Source organism: Panulirus ornatus, chromosome 32 (genome assembly GCF_036320965.1).
Source record: "Panulirus ornatus isolate Po-2019 chromosome 32, ASM3632096v1, whole genome shotgun sequence".
Lineage (NCBI taxonomy): Eukaryota > Metazoa > Arthropoda > Malacostraca > Decapoda > Palinuridae > Panulirus > Panulirus ornatus.
In genome coordinates, this window is record NC_092255.1 from 15,827,087 (window position 1) to 15,852,029 (window position 24,943).

At 40.7% G+C, this 24,943-nt stretch overlaps 2 protein-coding genes across 6 annotated transcripts in view; one reads left to right on the forward strand and one right to left on the reverse strand.

Moving 5' to 3' along the window:
* LOC139759070 (palmitoyltransferase ZDHHC3) overlaps positions 1-24,943 on the forward strand; it is a 306,923-nt gene that overhangs the window by 116,907 nt on the left and 165,073 nt on the right. The window lies entirely within an intron of this gene.
* LOC139759063 (uncharacterized) overlaps positions 1-24,943 on the reverse strand; it is a 30,655-nt gene that overhangs the window by 5,219 nt on the left and 493 nt on the right. For 2 of the 5 annotated variants that reach the window (XM_071680987.1, XM_071680991.1), the window contains exons 2-4: positions 20,637-20,800; positions 20,054-20,132; positions 18,269-18,410 (exon numbers count right to left, since the gene is read on the reverse strand). In XM_071680987.1, the coding sequence (XP_071537088.1) occupies positions 18,269-18,410; positions 20,054-20,132; positions 20,637-20,797 (382 nt within the window). In that variant the 5' untranslated portion in view covers positions 20,798-20,800. Of the gene's footprint in view, positions 1-18,268; positions 18,411-20,053; positions 20,133-20,636; positions 20,801-23,113; positions 23,160-24,357; positions 24,511-24,943 lie in introns of those variants that run through there. The other 3 variants (XM_071680988.1, XM_071680989.1, XM_071680990.1) reach the window with 3 other exon arrangements.

Sequence of the window (24,943 nt, forward strand, 5' to 3'; positions counted from 1 at the left end):
TGCGAAGTGAGAGAGGGGGGGGGTTGGTAAACAGAGAAGAGGTGGTGAAAGCTTTGTGGAAGATGGAAGCTGGCGGGTTTGGATGGTGTTGCAGTGGAGTTTGTTAAGGGGGGGTGGGATGACTGTGTTGTTGACTGGTTGATAAGGATATTCAATGTATGTATGGTTCATGGTGAAGTGCCTGAGGATTGGCAGAATGCATGCATAGTACCGATGTACAGGGGTAAGGGGGATACAGGTGAGTGTTCAAATTGCAGAAGTATGGGTTTGTTGAGTGTTCCTGGGAGGTTGTGTGTGTGTGTGTGTGTGTGTGTGTGTGTGTGTGTGTGTGTGTGTGTGTGTGTGTGTGGGGGGGGGGGGGGGGGGGGGGGGGTTGATTGGGAGAAAGGGGGCGTGTGCAGAGCATCAAACTGGGGAGGAGCAGTGTGGTTTCAGAAGTGGTAGAGGATTTGTGGATCAGGGGTTTGCCTTGAGGAATGTATGTGAGAGCTGCTTGGAAGGGCAGATGGGTTTGTGTGTGGCATTTGTAGGTCTAGAGGGGGCATGTGGTGGGGTTGATAGAGATGCTTTGATGAGGGTATTAAGAGTGTGTGGTGAGGGAGGTATGTTGCTGGGGGTGGTGAAAGATTTTTACCAGGAATGTGGGGCATATGTGTGAGTAGGAAGAGAGGAGAGTGATTGGCTCCCAGGGAATGTCGGTTTGCAGCAGGGGTGCATGATGTCTCCATGGTTGTTTGATTTGTTTGTGAATGGGGTGGTTGGGGAGGTGAGTGCAGGAGTTTTGGAGAGCAGGGTAAGTATGCAGTCTGTTGTGGATGAGAGGGCTTGGGAAGTGAGTCAGCTGTTGTCTGCTGATGATACAGTGCTGGAGGCTGATTCGGGTGAGAGGCTGCAGAAGTTGGTGGCTGAGTTTGATGGAGCGTGTGAAAGAAGAAACCTGGGAGTGAATGTGAATAGGAGCAGGGTTACTGGGTTCAGTATGGTTGAGGGACATGTTGGTTTGGGGTGAGTTTGGGTGGAGAAGGGCTGGAGGAGGTGAGGTGTTTTAGATATCTGAGAGTGGATTTGGCAGCAGGTGGAACCATGGAAGCGGAAGCGAGTCACAGGGTGGGGGAGGAGGCGAGGGTTCTGGGAGCTTTAGGTAGTGTGTGGAAGGTGAGAGCGTTGTCTCACAGAGTGGGGATGGTTGTGTTTACGGAAATGGTGGTTCCGGCAATGTTGTGTGGTTGTGTGGTGTGGGCTGTGGATGGGGTTGTGTGGAGGAGGGTGGATGTGTCGGAAAAGGGATGTTTGGGGACAGTGTGTGGGGTGGGGTGGTTTGATCGAGTTAGTGATGAGAGGGTGAGGGAGGTGTGTGTGTGGTGATGGGGAGAGTGTGGTTGGGTGAGCAAAATAGGGGGGGTGTGTTGAGGTGGTTTGGTCACGTGGAGAGATTGAGTGGGTAAGGATTGACAGGGAGGATGTGTGTGTCGGAAAAGTGGGAGATGGAATTGGAGGTGGAAGGCTGGAGTGAAGAGGATTTTAAGCGATCAGGGCCTGAACATGCAGGAGGATGAGGGGCGTACAAGGAATAGAGTGAACTGGACGATGTGGTATACTGGGGTCGACGTGCTGTCAGTGGATTGAACCAGAGCATGTGAAGCGTCTGGGGTAAACCATGGAAAGTTTTGTGGGGCCTGGATGTGGAAAGGGAGCTTTGGATTCGATGCATTATACATGACAGCAAGACACTGAGTGTGAACGAAAGTGGCCTTTGTTTTCTTTTTCTGGCGCTACCTTGCACACATGCGAGGGGAGAGGGTTTTCATTTCTTGTGTGGCAGGGTGGCGACAGAAATGAATAAGGGAAGACAGTATGAATTATGTGCATGTGTATATATGTATATGTCTGTGTGTGTATATATATATGTATATGTTGAGATGTATAGGTATGTATATGTGCGTGTGTGGACGTGTATGTATATACATGTGTATGTGGGTGGGTTGGGCCATTCTTTCGTCTGTTTCCTTGCGCTACCTCACTAACGTGGGAGACAGCGACAAAGTAGAATTTAAAGAAATTAAATATATATATATCTTTTCTTTTTCTTTTAAATCATTTGCCATTTCCCGCGTTAGCGAGGTAGCGTTAAGAACAGAGGACTGGGCCTTTGTGGAATATCCTCACCTGGCCCCCCTCTGTTCCTCCTTTTGGAAAAATAAAAAAAAAACGAGAGGGGAGGATTTCCAGCCCCCCACTCCCTCCCCTTTTAGTCGCCTTCTATGACACGCAGGGAATACGTGGGAAGTATTCTTAATCCCCTATCCCCAGGGATATATATATATATATATATATATATATATATATATATATATATATATATATATATATATATATATCTTTCATACTATTTGCCATTTCCCGCATTAGCGAGGTAGCGTTAAGAACAGAGGACTGGGCCTTTGAGGGAATATCCTCACCTGGCCCCCTTCTCTGTTCCTTCTATTGGGGGAAAAAAAAAATGAGAGGGGACTATCTCCAGCCCCCCACTCCCTTCCCTTTTAGTCGCCTTCTACGACACGCAGGGAATACGTGGGAAGTATTCTTTCTCCCCTATCCCAAGGGAGGATATATATATATGGTGACTGAGTTTGGTAAAGTGTGTGAAAAAAGAAAGTTAAGAGTAAATGTGAATAAGAGCAAGGTAATTAGGTACAGTAGGGTTGAGGGTCAAGTCATTTGGGAAGTAAGTTTGAATGGAGAAAAACTGGAGGAAGTAAAGTGTTTTAGATATCTGGGAGTGGATCTGGCAGCGGATGGAACCATGGAAGCGGAAGTGGATCAGAGGGTGGGGGAGGGGGCGAAAATCCTGGGAGCCTTGATGAATGTGTGGAAGTCGAGAACATTATCTCGGAAAGCAAAAATGGGTATGTTTGAAGGAATAGTGGTTCCAACAATGTTGTATGGTTGCGAGGCATGGACTATGGATAGAGTTGTGTGCAGGAGGATGGATGTGCTGGAAATGAGATGTTTGAGGACAATGTGTGGTGTGAGGTGGTTTGATCGAGTAAGTAACGTAAGGGTAAGAGAGATGTGTGGAAATAAAAAGAGCGTGGTTGAGAGAGCAGAAGAGGGTGTTTTGAAATGGTTTGGGCACATGGAGAGAATGAGTGAGGAAAGATTGACCAAGAGGATATATGTGTCGGAGGTGGAGGGAACGAGGAGAAGAGGGGACCAAATTGGAGGTGGAAAGATGGAGTGAAAAAGATTTTGTGTGATCGGGGCCTGAACATGCAGGAGGGTGAAAGGAGGGCAAGGAATAGAGTGAATTGTATCAATGTGGTATACCGGGGTTGACGTGCTGTCAGTGGATTGAATCAGGGCATGTGAAGCATCTGGGGTAAACCATGGAAAGCTGTGTAGGTATGTATATTTGCGTGTGTGGACGTATGTATATACATGTGTATGGTGGTGAGTTGGGCCATTTCTTTCGTCTGTTTCCTTGCGCTACATTGCAAACGCGGGAGACAGCGACAAAGCAAAAAAAATATATATATATATATGTATATATACGTGGAATACGTGGGAAGTATTCTTTCTCCCCTATCCCCAGGGATAATATATATATATATATATATATATATATATATATATATATATATATATATATATATATATATATATATATATATATATTTTTTAAACTATTCGCCATTTCCCGCGTTAACGAGGTAGCGTTAAGAACAGAGGACTGAGCCTATTTTGGAATATATATATATATATATATATATATATATATATATATTTCCAGCATTAACAAGGTAGAATCAAGAACAGATGACTGAGTCTCAGAGGGAAAAATCTTCACTTGCCTTGCATCTCTGCTCCTTCTTTTGGAAAAGTAAAGAAGATGAGAAAGAGTGAAAGGATGTGATCCCTGTGTGATGTGGGTAACAACTAAAGCTGATTATGGTGATAATCAGTGCTCATGCACCTTGCCACGAGAAGACTGAGGAAGAAATGCAAGTGTTTTAGAAGGGGCTGAGTGAGTGTGTCAGCAGTTCAGATGTGAGATTGTGTATTAGTGATGAGTGATTTGAACACAAAAATAGGTAGTGTGTCAACTGAAGGTGTAATTGGGAGGCACGCAGTATTCAGTGATATAAATGGATATGGTGAACAGTTGGTGGAGTTATCACTGAAAAAGGACTGGAGATTAGGAATACCTTGTTTCATAGGAGAGCCATGTGAGTTAGTAGCAAAGCTGGTACATGGGCATTACTGGATTATGTATTAACTGAGATTTGCACAGCAGAGAGACTCTTGGATGTGAATGTGCTGAAAAGAACAGTTGGTGGGATGTCTGAGCAGTACTTGGTGGGAACTTTCAGTAAAGAAGTGATATTGTTGAGATGAGAGCTGTGAAAGTAACTGAGCTTGGAAAAGAAGCTTGTGTGAAGATATACTAGAGAGATTCAGTGTGGAATGGCAAAAGGTGGAAGTCAATGGTGACAGGGTAGTGGCAGGAATTCAGGGAAACAGTGCTGACACATGTGAGAGAAGTATGTAGCATGTGGAAGGTGGCAAAAGGGCACATGTGAAAGGAAAATGAATGGTGGGATGAAGAGGTTAAGTTGCCGATGAAGGTGATAAGAGACATGTGTGGGCAGTGCTTACAAGGATGGAGTGAGTGATTTGGAGATGTACAAAAGAAAGCAGCAGCAGTGAGAAGTTCTTTGACAACATACTGCCATTGGTACAGCCTCACCAAAGGTAACTTTTCACTCTTGCGGTAATCTTAAGCAGATGTAATCTGGTAACACCAACTATGTATACTTATATCTTGTATACATGCTTGCCGTTTCCTACATGGATAGGGTAGCATCGGGGACAGGTGACTGAGCCTTGGGGGGAAGGGGTCCTTTCCTGATTCCTTGCTCTGTTCCTTATTTTGGAAAGTAATACAGAAGGGGAAGATTTCCAGTCCCCCAGTTCCTCCCCTTTTAGTCACCTTTTATAACATGGAGGGGATATGTGGGCAGTATTCTTTATCCCCTATCCCCAGGTAAACCATGGGCAGGTCAGTGGGGCCTGGATGTGGATAGGGAGCTGTGATTTTGGTGCTTACACATGACAGCTTGAGAATGGATGTGAGAGAATGTGGCCTTTCTTCGTCTGTTTCTGGCGCTACCTTGCTGATGCAAATAGCAGCGATCAAGTGTGAAAGGGAAAGTGAATATATATTTATGCTTTTAGTAGTTTTAAATGTATGTATTTATACATTATGGTGAGGTCCCTATGAGAAAACCTGTCAAATGTTTAGTGTTTCATATGGTGATGTCTTATGCTCTCTGTTTTTATATGTTGTATCTTTAAGTATTCCCTGCGTGTCGTAGAAGGCGACTAAAAGGGAAGGGAGCTGGTGGCTGGAAATCCTCACCTCTCGTTTTTTTTTTCTTAATTTTCCAAAAGAAGGAACAGAGAAGGGGGCAAGGTGAGGATATTCCTTCAAAAGCCCAGTATTCTGTTCTCAACACTACCTCGCTAACGCGGGAAATAACGAAGAGTTTGAAAGAAAGAAAGAAATATATATATATATATATATATATATATATATATATATATATATATATATATAAGTTTATATATATATATATATATATAAGGTATAAGTTTGTTGAGTATTCCTGGTAAATTATATGGGAGGGTATTGATTGAGAGGGTGAAGGTATGTACAGAGCATCAGATTTTGGAAGAGCAGTGTGGTTTCAGAAGTGGTAGAGGATGTGTGGAGCAGGTGTTTGCATTGAAGAATGTATGTGAGAAATACTTAGAAAAGCAAATGGATTTGTATGTAGCATTTATGGATCTGGAGAAGGCAAATGATAGAGTTGATAGAGATGCTCTGTGGAAGGTATTAAGAATATATGGTGTGGGAGGCAAGTTGTTAGAAGCAGTGAAAAGTTTTTATCGAGGATGTAAGGCATGTGTACATGTAGGAAGAGAGGAAAGTGATTGGTTCTCAGTGAATATTGGTTTGCGGCAGGGGTGTGTGATGTCTCCATGGTTGTTTAATTTGTTTATGGATGGGGTTGTTAGGGAGGTGAATGCAAGAGTTTTGGAAAGAGGGGCAAGTATGCAGTCTGTTGTGGATGAGAGAGCTAGGGAAGTGAGTCAGTTGTTGTTCACTGATGATACAGCTCTGGTGGCAGATTCGGTTGAGAAACTGCAGAAGCTGGGAGTAAATTTGAATAAGAACAAGGTTATTAGGTACAGTAGGGTTGAGGGTCAAGTCAATTGGGAGGCAAGTTTGAATGGAGAGAAACTGGAGGAAGTGAAGTGTTTTAGATATCTGGGAGTGGATTTGACAGCGGATGGAACCATGGAAGTGGAAGCGAATCATAGGGTGGGGGAGGGGGCGAAAGTTTTGGGAGCGTTGAAAAATGTGTGGAAGTCGAGAACGTTATCTTGGAAAATGAAAAATGGGTATGTTTGATGGAATAGTGGTTCCAACAATGTTATATGGTTGCGAGGCGTGGGCTATAGATAAAGTTGTGCGGAGGAGGGTGAATGTGCCGGAAATGAGATGTTTGAGGACAATATGTGGTGTGAGGTGGTTTGATCAAGTAAGTAATGAATGGGTAAGAGAGATGTGTGGTAATGAAAAGAGTGTGGTTGAGAGAGCAGAAGAGGGTGTTTTGAAATGGTTTGGTCACATGGAGAGAATGAGTGAGGAAAGATTGACCAAGAGGATATATGTGTCAGTGGTGGAGGGAACGATGAGAAGTGGGAGACCAAATTGAAGGTGGAAAGATGGAGTGAAAAAGATTTTGAGTGATCGGGGCCTGAACATGCAGGAGGGTGAAAGGCGGGCAAGAAATAGAGTGAACTGGAACAATGTGGCATACTGGGGTCGACGTGCTGTCAATGGACTAGACCAGGGCATGTGAAGCGTCTGGGGTAAACCATGGAAAGTTCTGTGGGGCCTGGATGTGGAAAGGGAGCTGTGGTTTCGGTGCATCATTACACGACAGCTAGAGACTGAGTGTGAACGAATGGGGCCTTTGTTGTCTTTTCCCAGCGCTACCTCGCAAACATGAGGGGGGAGGGGGCTGTTATTTTATATGTGGCGAGGTTGCGATGAGAATGAATAAAGGCAGACAGTATGAATTATGTACATGTGTATATATGTACATGTCTATGTGTATATATATATGTATGTATACGTTAAGATATATAGGTATGTATATTTGCGTGTGTGGACGTATGTATATACATGTGTATGGGGGTGGGTTGGACCATTTCTTTCGTCTGTTTCCTTGCGCTACCTCGCAAACGCGGGAGACAGCGACAAAGCAAAATAAAAAATAAATAAATATATATATATATATATATATATATATATATATATATATATATATATATATATATATTGGAAAGGATCACAATTTTGCGCATGATCAAGATATTCCTGAGTCCATGGGGAAAATGAAACAAGAAAAGTTCCCAAGTGCACTTTCGTGTAATAATCACATCATCAGGGGAGACACAAGAGAGGAATATAACAGTTAGTTGATATACATCGAAGAGACGAAGCTAGGACCTAGCTTATATATATATATATATGTATATATATATATATATTTTTTTTTTTTTTTTTTGCTTTGTCGTTGTCTCCCACGTTTGCGAGGTAGCGCAAGGAAACAGACGAAAGAAATGGCCCAACCCACCCCCATACACATGTATATACATACGTCCACACACGCAAATATACATACCTACACAGCTTTCCATGGTTTACCCCAGACGCTTCACATGCCTTGATTCAATCCACTGACAGCACGTCAACCCCGGTATACCACATCGCTCCAATTCACTCTATTCCTTGCCCTCCTTTCATCCTCCTGCATGTTCAGGCCCCGATCACACAAAATCTTTTTCACTCCATCTTTCCACCTCCAATTTGGTCTCCCTCTTCTCCTCGTTCCCTCCACCTCCGACACATATATCCTCTTGGTCAATCTTTCCTCACTCATTCTCTCCATGTGACCAAACCATTTCAAAACACCCTCTTCTGCTCTCTCAACCACGCTCTTTTTATTTCCACACATCTCTCTTACCCTTACGTTACTCACTCGATCAAACCACCTCACACCACACATTGTCCTCAAACATCTCATTTCCAGCACATCCATCCTCCTGCGCACAACTCTATCCGTAGTCCACGCCTCGCAACCATACAACATTGTTGGAACCACTATTCCTTCAAACATACCCATTTTTGCTTTCCGAGATAATGTTCTCGACTTCCACACATTCTTCAAGGCTCCCAGAATTTTCGCCCCCTCCCCCTCCCTATGATCCACTTCCGCTTCCATGGTTCCATCCGCTGCCAGATCCACTCCCAGATATCTAAAACTCTTCACTTCCTCCAGTTTTTCTCCATTCAAACTCACCTCCCAATTGACTTGACCCTCAACCCTACTGTACCTAATAACCTTGCTCTTATTCACATTTACTCTTAACTTTCTTCTTTCACACACTTTACCAAACTTAGTCACCAGCTTCTGCAGTTTCTCACATGAATCAGCCACCAGCGCTGTATCATCAGCGAACAACAACTGACCCACTTCCCAAGCTCTCTCATCCCCAACAGACTTCATACTTGCCCCTCTTTCCAAAACTCTTGCATTCACCTCCCTAACAACCCCATCCATAAACAAATTAAACAACCATGGAGATATCACACACCCCTGCCACAAACCTACATTCACTGAGAACCAATCACTTTCCTCTGTTCCTACACGTACACATGCCTTACATCCTCGATAAAAACTTTTCACTGCTTCTAACAACTTGCCTCCCACACCATATATTCTTAATACCTTCCACAGAGCATCTCTATCAACTCTATCATATGCCTTCTCCAGATCCATAAATGCTACATACAAATCCATTTGCTTTTCTAAGTATTTCTCACATACATTCTTCAAAGCAAACACCTGATCCACACATCCTCTACCACTTCTGAAACCACACTGCTCTTCCCCAATCTGATGCTCTGTACATGCCTTCACCCTCTCAATCAATACCCTCCCATATAATTTGCCAGGAATACTCAACAAACTTATACCTCTGTAATTTGAGCACTCACTCTTATCCCCTTTGCCTTTGTACAATGGCACTATGCACGCATTCCGCCAATCCTCAGGCACCTCACCATGAGTCATACATACATTAAATAACCTTACCAACCAGTCAACAATACAGTCACCCCCTTTTTTAATAAATTCCACTGCAATACCATCCAAACCTGCTGCCTTGCCGGCTTTCATCTTCCGCAAAGCTTTTACTACCTCTTCTCTGTTTACCAAATCATTTTCCCTAACCCTCGCACTTTGCACACCACCTCAACCAAAACACCCTATATCTGCCACTCTATCATCAAACACATTCAACAAACCTTCAAAATACTCACTCCATCTCCTTCTCACATCACCACTATATATATATATATATATATATATATATATATATATATATATATATATATATATATATATATATATATCCCTGGGGATAGGGGAGAAAGAATACTTCCCACGTATTCCCTGCGTGTCGTAGAAGGCGACTAAAGGGGAGGGAGTGGGGGGCTGGAAATCCTCCCCTCTTTTTTTTTTTTTTTTAATTTTCCAAAAGAAGGAACAGAGTGGGGCCAGGTGAGGATATTCCAGAAAAGGCCCAGTCCTCTGTTCTTAACGCTACCTCGCTAACGCGGGAAATGGCGAATAGTTTAAAAGAAAGAAAAAAAAAATATATATATATATATATATATATATATATATATATATATATATATATATATATATATATATCCCTGGGGATAGAGGAGAAAGAATACTTCCCACGCATTCCTCACATGTCGTAGAAGGCGACTAGAGGGGACGGAAGCAGGGGGCCAGAAATCCTCCCCTCCTTGTATTTCAACTTTCTAAAATGGGAAACAGAAGAAGGAGTCACATGGGGAGTGCTCATCCTCCTTGTAGGCTCAGATTGGGGTGTCTAAATGTGTGTGGATGTAACCAAGATGTGAAAAAAGGAGAGATAGGTAGTATGTTTGAGGAAATGAACCTGGATGTTTTGGCTCTGAGTGAATCGAAGCTCAAGGGTAAAGGGGAAGAGTGGTTTGGGATTGTCTTGGGAGTAAAGTCAGGGGTTAGTGAGAGGACAAGAGCAAGGGAAGGAGTAGCACTACTCCTGAAACAGGAGTTGTGGAAGTATGTGATAGAATGTAAGAAAGTAAATTCAAGATTAATATGGGTGAAACTGAAAGTTGATGGAGAGAGATTGGTGATTATTGGTGCATATGCACCTGGGCATGAGAAGAAAGATCATGAGAGGCAAGTGTTTTGGGAGCAGCTGAATGAGTGTGTTAGTGGTTTTGATGCACAAGACCGGGTTATAGTGATGGGTGATTTGAATGCAAAGGTGAGTAATGTGGCAGTTGAGGGAATAATTGGTATACATGGGGTGTTCAGTGTTGTAAATGGAAATGGTGAAGAGCTTGTAGATTTATGTGCTGAAAAAGGACTGGTGATTGGGAATACCTGGTTTAAAAAGCGAGATATACATGAAGAGCTTGTAGATTTATGTGCTGAAAAAGGACTGGTGATTGGGAATACCTGGTTTAAAAAGCGAGATATACATAAGTATACGTATGTAAGTAGGAGAGATGGCCAGAGAGCGTTATTGGATTACGTGTTAATTGACAGGCGCGCGAAAGAGAGACATTTGGATGTTAATGTGCTGAGAAGTGCAACTGGAGGGATGTCTGATCATTATCTTGTGAAGGCGAAGCTGAAGATTTGTATGGGTTTTCAGAAAAGAAGAGAATGTTGGGGTGAAGAGGGTGATGAGAGTGAGTGAACTTGGGAAGGAGACTTGTGTGAGGAAGCACCAGGAGAGACTGAGTACAGAATGGAAATAGATGAGAACAAAGGAGGTAAGGGTAGTGGGGGAGGAATGGGATGTATTTAGGGAAGCTGTGATGGCTTGCACAAAAGATGCTTGTGGCATGAGAAGCATGGGAGGTGGGTTGATTAGAAAGGGCAGTGAGTGGTGGGATGAAGAAGTAAGATTATTAGTGAAAGGGAAGTGAGTGGCATTTGGACGATTTTTGCAGGGAAAAAATGCAAATGAGTGGGAGATGTATAAAAGAAAGAGACAGGAGGTCAAGAGAAAGGTGCAAGAGGTGAAAAAGAGGGCAAATGAGAGTTGGGGTGAGAGAGTATCATTAAATTTTAGGGAGAATGAAAAGATGTTCTGGATGGAGGTAAATAAAGTGCGTAAGACAAGGGAGCAAATGGGAACTTCACTGAAGGGGGCTAATGGGGAGGTGATAACAAATAGTGGTGATGTGAGAAGGAGATGGAGTGAGTATTTTGAAGGTTTGTTGAATGTGTTTCATGATAGAGTGGCAGATATAGGGTGTTTTGGTGTGCAAAGTGAGAGGGTTAGGGAAAATGATTTGGTAAACAGAGAAGAGGCAGTAAAAGCTTTGCGGAAGATGGAAGCCGGCAAGGCAGCAGGTTTGGATGGTATTGCAGTGGAATTTATTAAAAAAGGGGGTGACTGTATTGTTGACTGGTTGGTAAGGTTATTTAATGTATGTATGATTCATGGTGAGGTGCCTGAGGATTGGCGGAATGCGTGCATAGTGCCATTGTACAAAGGCAAAGGGGATAAGAGTGAGTGCTCAAATTACAGAGGTATAAGTTTGTTGAGTATTCCTGGTAAATTATATGGGAGGGTATTGATTGAGAGGGTGAAGGCATGTACAGAGCATCAGACTGTGTGGTTTCAGAAGTGGTAGAGGATGTGTGGATCAGGTGTTTGCTTTGAAGAATGTATGTGAGAAATACTTAGAAAAGCAAATGGATTTGTATGTAGCATTTATCGATCTGGAGAAGGCATATGATAGAGTTGATAGAGATGCTCTGTGGAAGGTACTAAGAATATATGGTGTGGGAGGCAAGTTGTTAGAAGCAGTGAAAAGTTTTTATCGAGGATGTAAGGCATGTGTATGTGTAGGAAGAGAGGAAAGTGACTGGTTCTCAGTGAATGTAGGTTTGCAGCAGGGGTGTGTGATGTCTCCATGGTTGTTTAATTTGTTTATGGATGGGGTTGTTAGGGAGGTGAATGCAAGAGTTTTGGAAAAAGGGGAAAGTATACAATCTGTTGGGGATGAGAGAGCTTGGGAAGTGAGTCAGTTGTTGTTCGCTGATGATACAGCGCTGGTGGCTGATTCATGTGAGAAACCGCAAAAGCTAGTGACTGAGTTTGGTAAAGTGTGTGAAAGAAGAAAGTTAAGAGTAAATGTGAATAAGAGCAAGGTTATTAGGTACAGTAGGGTTGAGGGTCAAGTCAATTGGGAGGTAAGTTTGAGTGGAGAAAAACTGGAGGAAGTAAAGTGTTTTAGATATCTGGGAGTGGATCTGGCAGCAGATGGAACCATGGAAGCGGAAGTGAATCATAGGGTGGGGGAGGGGGCGAAAATTCTGGGAGCCTTGAAGAATGTGTGGAAGTTGAGAATGTTATCTTGGAAAGCAAAATTGGGTATGTTTGAAGGAATAGTGGTTCCAACAACGATATATGGTTGCGAGGCGTGGGCTATAGATAGAGTTGTGCGGAGGAGGGTGGATGTGCTGGAAATGAGATGTTTGAGGACAATATGTGGTGTGAGGTGGTGTGATCAAATAAGTAATGAAATGGTGAGAGAAATGTGTGGTAATAAAAAGAGTGTGGTTGAGAGAGCAGAAGAGGGTGTCTTGAAATGGGTTGGTCACATGGAGAGAATGAATGAGGAAAGATTGACAAAGAGGATATATTTGTCAGAGGTGGAGGGGACGAGGAGAAGTGGGAGACCAAATTGGAGGTAGAAAGATGGAGTGAAAAAGATTTTGAGTGATCGGGGCCTGAACATGCAGGAGGGTGAAAGGCATGCAAGGAATAGAGTGAAGTGGAACGATGTGGTATACCAGGGTCGACGTGATGTCAGTGGATTGAACCAGCGTATGTGAAGCGTCTGGGGTAAACCATGGAAACTTCTGTGGGGCCTGGATGTGGAAAGGGAGCTGTGGTTTCAGTGCATTATACATGACAGCTAGAGACTGAGTGTGAATAAATGTGGCCTTTGTTGTCTTTTCCTAGCGCTACCTTACGCCCATGTGGGGGGAGGGGGTTGTTATTTCATGTGTTGTGGGGTGGCGATAGAAATGAATAAGGGCAGACAGTATAAATTATGTACATGTATATATATGTATATGTCTGTGTGTAAATATATATATGTATATACGTTGAGATGTATATGTATGTATAGGTGCGTGTGTGGACGTGTATGTATATACATGTGTATGTGGGTGGGTGGGCCATTCTTTCATCTGTTTCCTTACGCTACCTCGCTAACGCAGGAGACAGCAACAGAATATATTAAATAATAAGAAAAAAAAAAATATATATATATATATATATATATATATATATATATATATATATATATATATATATATATATATTTTTTATTTATTATACTTTGTCGCTGTCTCCCGCGTTTGCGAGGTAGCGTAAGGAAACAGATGAAAGAATGGCCCACCCACCCACATATATATATATATATATATATATATATATATATATATATATATATATATATATATATATATATATCCCTGGGGATAGGGGATTAAGAATATTTCCCACGTATTCCCTGCGTGTCGTAGAAGGCGACTAAAAGGGGAGGGAACGGGGGGCTGGAAATCCTCCCCTCTCGTTTTTTTTTTTAATTTTCCAAAAGAAGGAACAGAGGGGGCCAGGTGAGGATATTCCAAAAAAGGCCCAGTCCTCTGTTCTTAACGCTACCTCGCTAACGCGGGAACTGGCGAATAGTTTAAAAAAAAATATATATATATATATATATATGGAGGAAGTGAAGTGTTTTAGATATCTGGGAGTGGATCTGGCAGCGGATGGAACCATGGAAGCGGAAGTGGATCATAGGGTGGGGGAGGGGGCGAAAATTCTGGGAGCCTTGAAGAATGTGTGGAAGTCGAGAACGTTATCTCGGAGAGCAAAAATGGGTATGTTTGAAGGAATAGTGGTTCCAACAATGTTGTATGGTTGCGAGGCGTGGACTATGGATAGAGTTGTGCGCAGGAGGATGGATGTGCTGGAAATGAGATGTTTGAGGACAATGTGTGGTGTGAGGTGGTTTGATCGAGTAAGTAACGTAAGGGTAAGACAGATGTGTGGAAATAAAAAGAGCGTGGTTGAGAGAGCAGAAGAGGGTGTTTTGAAATGGTCTGGTCACATGGAGAGAATGAGTGAGGAAAGATTGACCAAGAGGATATATGTGTCGGAGGTGGAGGGAACGAGGAGAAGAGGGAGACCAAATTGGAGGTGGAAAGATGGAGTGAAAAAGATTTTGTGTGATCGGGGCCTGAACATGCAGGAGGGTGAAAGGAGGGCAAGGAATAGAGTGAATTGGAGCGATGTGGTATACCGGGGTTGACGTGCTGTCAGTGGATTGAATCAAGGCATGTGTATGGGGGTGGGTTGGGCCATTTCTTTTGTCTGTTTCCTTGCGCTACCTCGCAAACGCGGGAGACAGCGACAAAGCAAAAAAAAAAAAAATATATATATATATGTGTGTGTGTATATGTATTGGTATGTATATGTTGAAATGTATAAGTATGTAATGTGTGTGTGTGTGTGTGTGTGGGCATTTATGTATATACATGTGTATGTGAGTGGGTTAGGCCATTCTTTTGTCTGTTTCCTTGCACTACCTCACTAACGCAGGAGACAGCAACTAAGTATATTAATAATAATAATATTAGTTATGTAAGCCACGACTCTGGATCCTATTACATTTCTTCTTTCATACACATTCATCATTTCCCGCATGAGTGGGTAACATCTAAAACATGACACAGCCTTAAAGAAAAAATCCTCACTTGGCTTGTTCCTTTGTTCCCTCTTTTGGAAAGTAATACAGGAGAGGAATGTTTCCAGGCCCTTGCTCCTGCCTTTCTTTGTCATCATCAACAACTTGTTGAAGATTTTTTTTTACTTTCATACTTGTCTAAAATTTCCAGCATTAAAGGACACTAAACTGGCAAAGCCTTACTCTCATATGGGCTGTGCTGAGTTACTGGTGGTTTACTATACACCAATATCATCGTCATCATCATCCAGTTAGAGTCCACTACTGGAGAGAAGAATACTTTCATGGAGTACATTATTACCCATGTGGGAGAAAAGCTGTACAAGTGCTCAAAATGCCCAAAGGCCCCCTCCTAGGAGTAATTTACAGCTACACAATACTGTTCATACAGAAGAAAAGTCAAAAGAATGTTTATAGTGCCAAAACATTTCCTTCTAGCGATTCAGTTTGATGCACCTGAATACCCATTCAAGAGAGAAATCATATTGACTGTCTAATGCTAAAGGAAATTTCATGCAACATATGACTTTTCATAAAAGAGAAAAGTCATGCACATTTTCAGACAGCCAAAATTTCATAAAGGAAAGAAGCCACAGAATGTTCAAAGGGTCAAGTAACCTTCTCCTGGAGAAGTGGTGCAATGCAGAACATGATGGTTCATGTGGAGGAGAATACGCATGAATATTGACAATGCCAAAAAGGCCTTCTCCCAGAAGATTGATTTGGTGGGTCACTGGAATACTCAGACAGAAGAGAACCCATGCAAATAAATATATAATGCCAAAAGTCATATTCCATGAAGATTCTGTCAATGCAGCAAATAAATGTTCAAACAGAAGAAAAGCCACATGTATGCTCACATTGTAAGAAAAGTGCTTTAATAAGCCACATGATGATTCATAATAGAATGAAACCATAAGATTGTTCACAGTGCCAAAAGACTCTCTCCCAAAGGAGTACCTTCAGGAGACACAGGAATGTTCATTTTAGAGAGAAGCCATATCTGATTTGCTTTTGTGGACTCTGAAGTGATAGTACTTTAAGGGTATATAGCACTCTTTAGTATAAAAAAAATTCAAAAATTACAGACCTGGTTTCTTTTCATGATGAAAGAACCAAAGACCATCCAAAGACATAGTTCAGTAGAGCACACAATTGTGTATAGTTAAAAGGCATTCTTCTGTTTGAGTAATTTATGCAGCAAATGACTGCTCATACAGGTGAAAAGCCATATAAATGTTCTGTGGAAGCACATCACTGTTCAGAGATAAACTAAAAGATATTCATACTGCCACAAGAAATTATCCAGAAGAGTTAGTTAGTTCATCTTATGAAAGTTTCCACAAATGAAAAACCATTTGCATGGCTATTGATAACTCTGGTCAGGACTTCCACTACTAATCTGGTCAGGAATGCCACAGTTTTTGCCATTGTGAAAAGCCATGTGACAAGATGCTGCCTTGCTAACACTCAGCTAAGGACCATTTTGATATCTCAGTTGCTAACAGAGAAGTCTGGTGATCCTGAGAAAGTGGAACTGTAAGATGGTAATGGTGAAGAATCTACAAGTGTATGATGGTCAGAATTGTCACAATCATACATAAAGGTTCATGTGGATGACATGATACTGTTAAAGAGTTTTGAGCTTTATGAGGCTCATCTCTGCTAAATTAAAAAAAATCAATCTTGCTACTATGTCAACAAAGAATCCGTAGAGTAAATATATCTTTGGTGTGTTCAGGGAAAGCCCCGTGTTAAGTGGTGATGAGTTTTCATTACAATCAGTGTGCGTGTAAATAATGATACACTAAATCAGTTTTGAGAAAGACAGTTACAACATCTCAATAAGAAGAACATTAGAGTACAGAGTGCAGAGAGCAAGAGGTCTCCACTGTTGTCAGTGCTGATGTGATAATGATATCCGAGTGTACACAGCTCAGGATTGGTCAGAAACAGGAGCAACAAAGATCAATAACTTCAGAAGTATAGTCAGAAATAGAAAGATAGATACAATAAGTCAGTAGGTTATGGGATGTAGAAAAAAAAATAGAAAGGTGCAAGAATGAAAGTTTTAGTATAGCATTTGAAGTAGCACAGCCTTGGGCTACTGGAGCCTTCAGAAAGGTCCTGGATAATACCAGAACTCTTTCAAAGAAATTGGTCCTGGGGGTAATTATTCATGAAATAAATACACAAACACACATACACACACACACACACACACACACTTCTTGCATATATACATACATCAAGATAATCCTTATAACTCTGCATTTTATAACTCAGAATTTGTGCAAATTCATCATGGCTCTAACCATAGATGGGACATGTGGCTACACTGAACAATATTGTAGATGTAAGTGCCAATTGTTGAGATAGTATACACTGTAGCAATAAGTGATCAGTATTTTAAAATCAGCATGTACAGTATAAATTGTGTTGAGTGAGAAGTGTTGAGCTCCCTACACATCACCTCGTATATGCTACACCACCATATGTCACTTTTGGTTGCTTCAAAACTCGCCAAATTTTCAGTTTCATAAGTAATTCTGTGTTTGGTACAGTATTTACCCATATTTTAGCAGGATTTTATAATAACTTGGAAAATCCACTTATTCAGACATAATAATTATAGTTCATAAGAAGTTTAATGAACTTCATTATAAAGCAACTCTTGATTTCTCTTTCCACACATCTTGCACAGATTCTTTTCTATCAACAGACATCGCAAATAAAATCATCCTGAAATCTAACCTCTATGACAAGTGGCTGTGTATTACACAAAAATTAGTGGATTTGCAACATAAATTGACCCCAATCCAATGAAATGAAAACAAAAAATGAGGGTAGGCTGTTCACTTTAAAGTTAGCTCCCCCAAGTGGTTGGAGCCCTCTCTTCTTGGGAAGCATTTTCCTGCCACCAGTACCTAGTACCATAAACATCATATACTTCCTGAATGTAATGACAAAAATTATGTTATCCAATGTAAACAATGGATATAAGATGCAAGTGACTAAATCAATGGAATGTTTAAGTCAACAAGATATCTAGACTTGGCTATCTTGTTACTAACTGCTCTTCATCCAACACACAATTTCTTTCTGACAATAGTTAAAAGTCATTATTAAATAATATTATCTAGTTTTGTCGAGTTGGGTCATTGCTGACAGTTCACCTTAGGTACTGTCCAATGTCATAGGACATGCATTGTCCTGTATCAGTCTGGAACCTATGCTAGCAGAGCAACTAAATTCCATTAATGCCAAAGATCAATAAGAACCACACACCTGTTAAAGCAACAGGCGCAGCAGCCACCAGGGAAGCAGCACCAGCAGTAGCAGCAAGTCCGTACCCTATGCCCTTCCAGACTTTACTTTTGGTGCAGGAGTCTGAGTCCTTAGTCTTCTTGCTTTGCTCATCCTTTTTTGGCTGGGAAGTTACTAATATGATTAGGTTAAATTTCAAATACAATGATACAGTTAATTACAAAGTTAGGTCGCTATACCATACTTGGGAAAAAGTTTCTAGACATGCAACACAAAACAGTGGTCACAAAAGAGGAAGAGAAATGCATTCTATACCTTGGATTTTTTGGGTAGTTCTAATGCCTCTAGAGAAGGTATTGTTCTGTTACAGCCGCATGAAATTATGGACATTTCAGTAATAATGAGATTGTGGATACATACGAGGAGGTAGATGGCATGATATACAAAAATGCCTTTAGTCTCACTTCATATTTTCTAGTTTCATAAGGTAACATTTCACAGAGCATTTCATTACACAAGGACCCTATATAGCAATCAGAAGGCATTCTTGTAGAAAAGAACACTTATCAGGTCAGCACAATAAGGGATTGTTATGATACTGTACATATGGGGATGAATTCCAACATTATTATTTCTTACATATGGTTAGTACATTAGGGCTTCAATGGTTTATCAGTAATTGCATTTATAGTAATAAAGATGGTAAAAGCATTGGAGTCAAGGCATATTTGGTTGCTGGTGCTATTGTGGAAGTTTTTCTCCTCTTATCTTTCCCTCTTCCTACAACCTCTCTAAAAGTCAAGTGTATTAATATCTGTTGAGCCCTATTTAGTTACTTCATTTTTTTTCAGATTTTTCTTTTCACCTGAGATGGCTGTGATTGTTGTGTCCATGCCATTTTAGTCACTATACAGAAAATGTACACTCTGATACAGAAAACTAGAGTTCCAATGAAAAGGAGATCCAGATTCTAATGGAGATGTATCATACCTTACATACAATAACATAGATGCCAAGCTCAGATCTACATCTTGGTAAATAACCCCTTGTTAATATTACATTCACTAGAGCATGTAGGGACCCTATGTTTACACTGGAAATACACATGACTCAATGGTATATATTAGTCCAACTTGCACTCCATTTGTCCCATTCAGTCCAGTATTGTATTCAATGATCTTTTTTGTTTTAGGTGGTTCTATGTTTTTTTTTTCAACGATCTTTTTTGTTTTAGGTGGTTCTATGTTTTCCAAGTCCTCTTGATGTTTACGGTGGTTTATATTTCCTGAAACCCCCATATTGTTACACCATATTGTTATAATTAGTCTTATATTTTCCTAAATGACCCTTTAGTCTAAGCCTCAAATTATCTTAAATGAACCTGTGTTCACCTAAGGTTCTTTAATGTCCCAAGTGGCACTAAGACATGCTGAGTAGTCTTTTGTCGCTGAAAGTACTTCCACTATAGACTGGACAGCCACAAGCCAATACGCGAATGCTTATGAGTGACCCATTTATTCTTCCAAGTGCATCGCACACATCCCGATAAGCATATCTAATGCGCCTCCTGTAATCCTAACAGAGCAGCCTCATTCCTATTTGATCTTTACTTACAAAGCTGAAGTAGGTGAGATCGCAGGATAATTCTATAAAGTATCTGAACCAAAGAAAATTTCATCTATGAGTGAAAACTAGCTTAGCTGAAAAAATACACTATGCACCAAAAGTGGGCATAATTCTCATGTTGCAGTACTGAAAGTAATGCCAGAAGTTGATGGAGAGAAAGGACCAGTCAGAACACTTCACCTGATGGTTGTTGTTCAGTAGGTTCAAAACGACCCAGTTACAAGGCAGATTCTCTGGTGTACATTCCTGGTACTCCTTCCTGTGGAGCAAAGAACAAGGGAAAGGTTGTTGCATTTGTGGCAAGACTGAGAAGTTTTGAATTCAAAAGATTACTGGCATGTACTAAATCATATGATGAACTAGGGTGGACATAGTACATGATGAGAAACATTTAAATAAGGGAGGTCATACTACACACTAAAGTAAAAGGCGGAAACTTGACATAAAGTTAAAGCTATGGATACAGTGTGCAGTGAAGGACACAGTAGATATAGTCAGATATGAAGCATATCAGAGTCAATGACAAATGTGGGTTGGCATGATTAAAATAGAAAAACAAAAGAGTGTGTATAACTTGTCAAAAATAAAAAGGAAAGATGAGCACAGACGTAAGGGCAAAGTAAACAACAGACAAGATGAATAAAGAAACAAACCGTAAACATGGAACGTAATACTGTGATGGATATGGAACGATATGTTGAATAGAAAATAATAGTACGCTAATAAGGATACATTAGAAACAAAAATAAAAAAAGCTCCTTACCTGCAGGTGGGACACTTGAAAGCACTGTTAGCTCTCATATCACGCAACCTAACAAGGCAGGGCCTGCAGAAGGTGTGACCACAAGCAGGAAGGGCAACTGGTATATGTTGGCCATCATCAAAGCATTCCTGACACAACAAGCATTGTGGTAGTTCTTCCATTTTCTGCAAAATGTCAGCCATGAATACTACATATAACTTGCCAACCTATTTACCCCAGCACAATCATGGTCAACTATTGCTGACAACATAATAGCTCAAAAGAGAAAGACAAGTTGACTTTTTAAGATCTTGTCTTCATTTTGGCAGGAACATGCCTCAACAAGAGGACAATAAAATCTAAGGAGTTCCAGCAACATCCTAGCAAATACTTTTGGCATGGATTCTTCTTACTAAGATGAAGTACAGTGGTTTGAACTGGGAGTCTCACTTCTGCCATTAATGTCTGAATAAATACAGTGCCCATAAATGAAGTAGGTGCAAGCAAGACTGTGGCAGTTATATTGATGCAAACCACTTTATCCCACCTTAAATAGCAAACTATGATACGTGACATTCTGGCATATCACATGAGCAGTTCAGCTGTTGTAGGTGAGAATGCTTTGTTGTGCTCTATACTAATGCTCTAAATTTTTGTTTTTTCCCTTTTCACGCATCTACCACCTACTATGGTTGGAAATGCTGATCTTCCAAGTGACAAAATGGCTTCTATAGGGGTTTGCCACTGCATTACCTTGTTTGAAATTCATACATTTTGTCTCATTATTATTCAAATTTAATTTTTGCACTGATATGAATGTATGTCTGGCATTGACTATATACTGTAAACTGAAGTGAGGGACAAAATACCACAGTATTATCAGCACAGATAAGGTGCTTCACAATGTTAACATTAACTAAACACCCAACCTTAATCATATTCAGTTTATCAGACAGACAGCCCATCACTATAAATGTTAAACAAATATGGACAAAATACTCTTCCCTGCTTCACACCACACATCATCAATGGTTGTGACATGGCATTCCCCACTTTACACACAACTGTTGTGAATGGTACCATGCACGTAGTATATTTATAACATGTGCAGGTATGCCTTTACTTGACAAGACAGTGAATAACTCTTCACGACAGACTTTGTCAATTGTCCATGTCCATGACGAAGGCATATATGGGCGTTTTTACTATAAAATAATGATATTAAGTGCCTGAGAGCACATGCAGCCTTCTCAGTTCCTAATTTACTTTTAGCAATCTGGTGTTGAGATGTATGCACATACCCTTGCACATGTATAACACATTCCAGTAATTTCAGAATCAAAGAAGACAGTGCTATAAGCCAATAACTGCTTAACATTGATGTGTCTAATCTTATCTTTAAGAAGTGGAACAATAATAGTTTTGGATAAAATATATGGTAAGTCTGAGTGGTGCAAGTCCTTCATGACCCAGACTACTCGACCAGCTGACCATTGCAATAGCCACTCTGATGTCATTCACAGTAACTGAGACAATTTGGCGTGACCCACACCAGCCACGTCATGGTGCACAGGGTCACTGAACGAGGCACTATAGTATGCCCTCCACAATTCAGCAATATTATCAGTACCAGCAATACCCTCCATGGTACCAGATATTGCTCCTAACTTCTTTTTGTTGATTTCATGCCAGAGTTTTTTAGGGTCACCTTTTACCTTATTTCCTATGTTATTGGCAACGATGGTATCTTTGTGAATTCTAAAACTTAAATGATCTTTTAAACTGTAGCCTTGCGGAACATATATTGCAGTACAAGGGGCCATACTTGGGCTTCCTGAAATCACACCAGGTGAGGTAAACCTCCCAGGCCCGACTATGCAAGTCCCCCACGTGGTCACTCCAGCATGTCCCTAGATGCCTGTAATGCTTGGTTAAGTTTAGATATAGCAGTATAATGGAGTTTAGATATAGCAGTATAGTGGTTTATATCTTTACATCCCTGTGTGTGGCATAAAAGATCATTCACATGTAAGTATATATGTTTCAGAGCTTTTTGGATTCATGGAAGAATGACTGGGTATTAAACACAGTATATCTAGTACTATGTAAAGCCTAGGGGGACAGACACTGATGGGGGGAAGACACTGCACATTGAGCGAAAATGACAAAGAATGACAAGGAACCCACCAGGTGATGCATGACAATTATTGAATATTGAATTACTTAATGCTGAACATTAAAATAACTCTTGACAGCTAGTGAGATTAGGTGAAGTTTACATAGGTTTTACAAGTGTTATACTTACTTTTCCAAACATTAGCCCCAAAGTTCCTAAATAAGCCACTATCAAAACAAAAGATGAGAAGTCCTCTGCTGGTATTTACATAATTACAACAAACTATATAAAGCACCAAAACATAAGTAGCCATTTCCTAAAGCTAAGTCTGATGAGGACTAGATAAGTAAGTTCTGGTTTATGCTTAAAAGATCATACTCACAGATACTTACTGATCCTCTTCTGACTGTAGGCTTCCTGTGGGGTCCTCATCTGTCAACTCCTCATCTAAACTTAAACTTTTTTTGTCATGTTGGGTCGCATTAATTTCTCTTTGTGGTTATATTTCTGTACTTGGCTTTCCCAGAAACGATCTACTGTTTCCTATGACCAAATACACTTTCTTTCTTTTCTTTCATACTATCCGCCATTTCCCGCGTTAGCGAGGTAGCGTTAAGAACAGAGGACTGGGCCTTTGAGGGAATATCCTCACTTGGCCCCCTTCTCTGTTCCTTCTTTTGGAAAATTAAAAAAAAAACGAGGGGGGGATTTCCAGCCCCCCGCTCCCTCCCCTTTTAGTCGCCTTCTACGACAAGCAGTCATATGAATTTCATATAATACTGAATGTGGTGTTCAACCTTTTTTTCCATAATGAAAAATTTCCCACTATCATGGTGTTGAATGCTAAGCCAAATGTACTATCACCTATGCTCAAAGCAGGAAACTTGTCAGTTGTGCCAAACACCCACACCACCAAAATTACATGTAGAGATTCCTCTTATTTCATCTTTACATAAACTTTCAAGTAACAAGTTTTCATCTAAGAATGCTTTATGTGCCACGCTGCAGCACTAATATACTGATACTCTACAACATAGTACTGGTTTCTCGATCACATCCACACACTAGAAGGAAATTTCTTGGTTGATACAATATATTTTGCACAGATCACATTTCATATAACAAAATGACATTTCAGTACTCTGCATGCGGTTTTACCTGACATCATAATGAATATGACAATCACGTTTAAATCGGCTTTTCCAGTTATGAAAAAGTGTATGTGCACATACATGAGAGTATTGTGACCATTTCTGGTGCTGAAATCCCAAAGGTTGTGCTTCTGATTATCTTTGAACCTTACTGAAATCAAGTGGGCCGGCTAGTAGATGAATTGTAGCTAAACGAAGTCATGCAGAAATACCATGCTTTTTCAAGAAAAAATCCTCATGAGAAAATACAGAATTGTTCACGACCCTTTTCATCACATTTTCTAGTATTTTTTATGGTTTTACATCCTTTGGAAGTTCCGACATTTGTTACAAGCAATCGATAGATCTCTTCTTCTTATGCACTTTTCAGAAACGAGTGATTTGCTTGAGAAATGAAGGTCCAAATCGTTCGGGAACACATCGCTCACCAGCAAAAAAAAAAAAAGTGTGTGTGGGGGGGGGACACTAAATTTACCTGCCTTTTCGTGTTTTTGAGAACTCTCCTTAGATAAGAAATGTGCGGTCCTGAGGGCAACAGAAGCAAAATTCGTCAGCCATCACTCAGCATGTCACCTACCCTCCATGCTGGTTTGTTTACAAATGCCATCAGCTGGAGCCTAAGCTTCAAGGGTGCCAACCCTCCCTCTAAACACATTTAAGGTCGAGAATTAACTTGTATCCTGCGTCCCTTATGACCATTCGCGGGGCCAAAGTAGAGATAGACACCTCCACTGAGATGTTAATCATTGTTTGAAATGATTGTGTACCTAATACGTTTGGCTGGTTGTACAAGCTTCACTCATGCTATGTCCCACTGTCTCCTATTTCATCTAGTAATACATAAGGTTCAGAATGTATTACTTAAACTATGTCCTATTTCATCTAGTAATACATACGGATGAGAATGTAGTACTTTAAATCAACTGCTCATTTTGTTCAATTTCCTTTAACTTCAGAGCCCAGCCCACTTTATGGCTTCTGAACCGCTACACCTAAAACACCATAATGTAAGAATTCCATTTGAGCCAATTTCGTTATTTTCTATCATATTTCTTATCCCC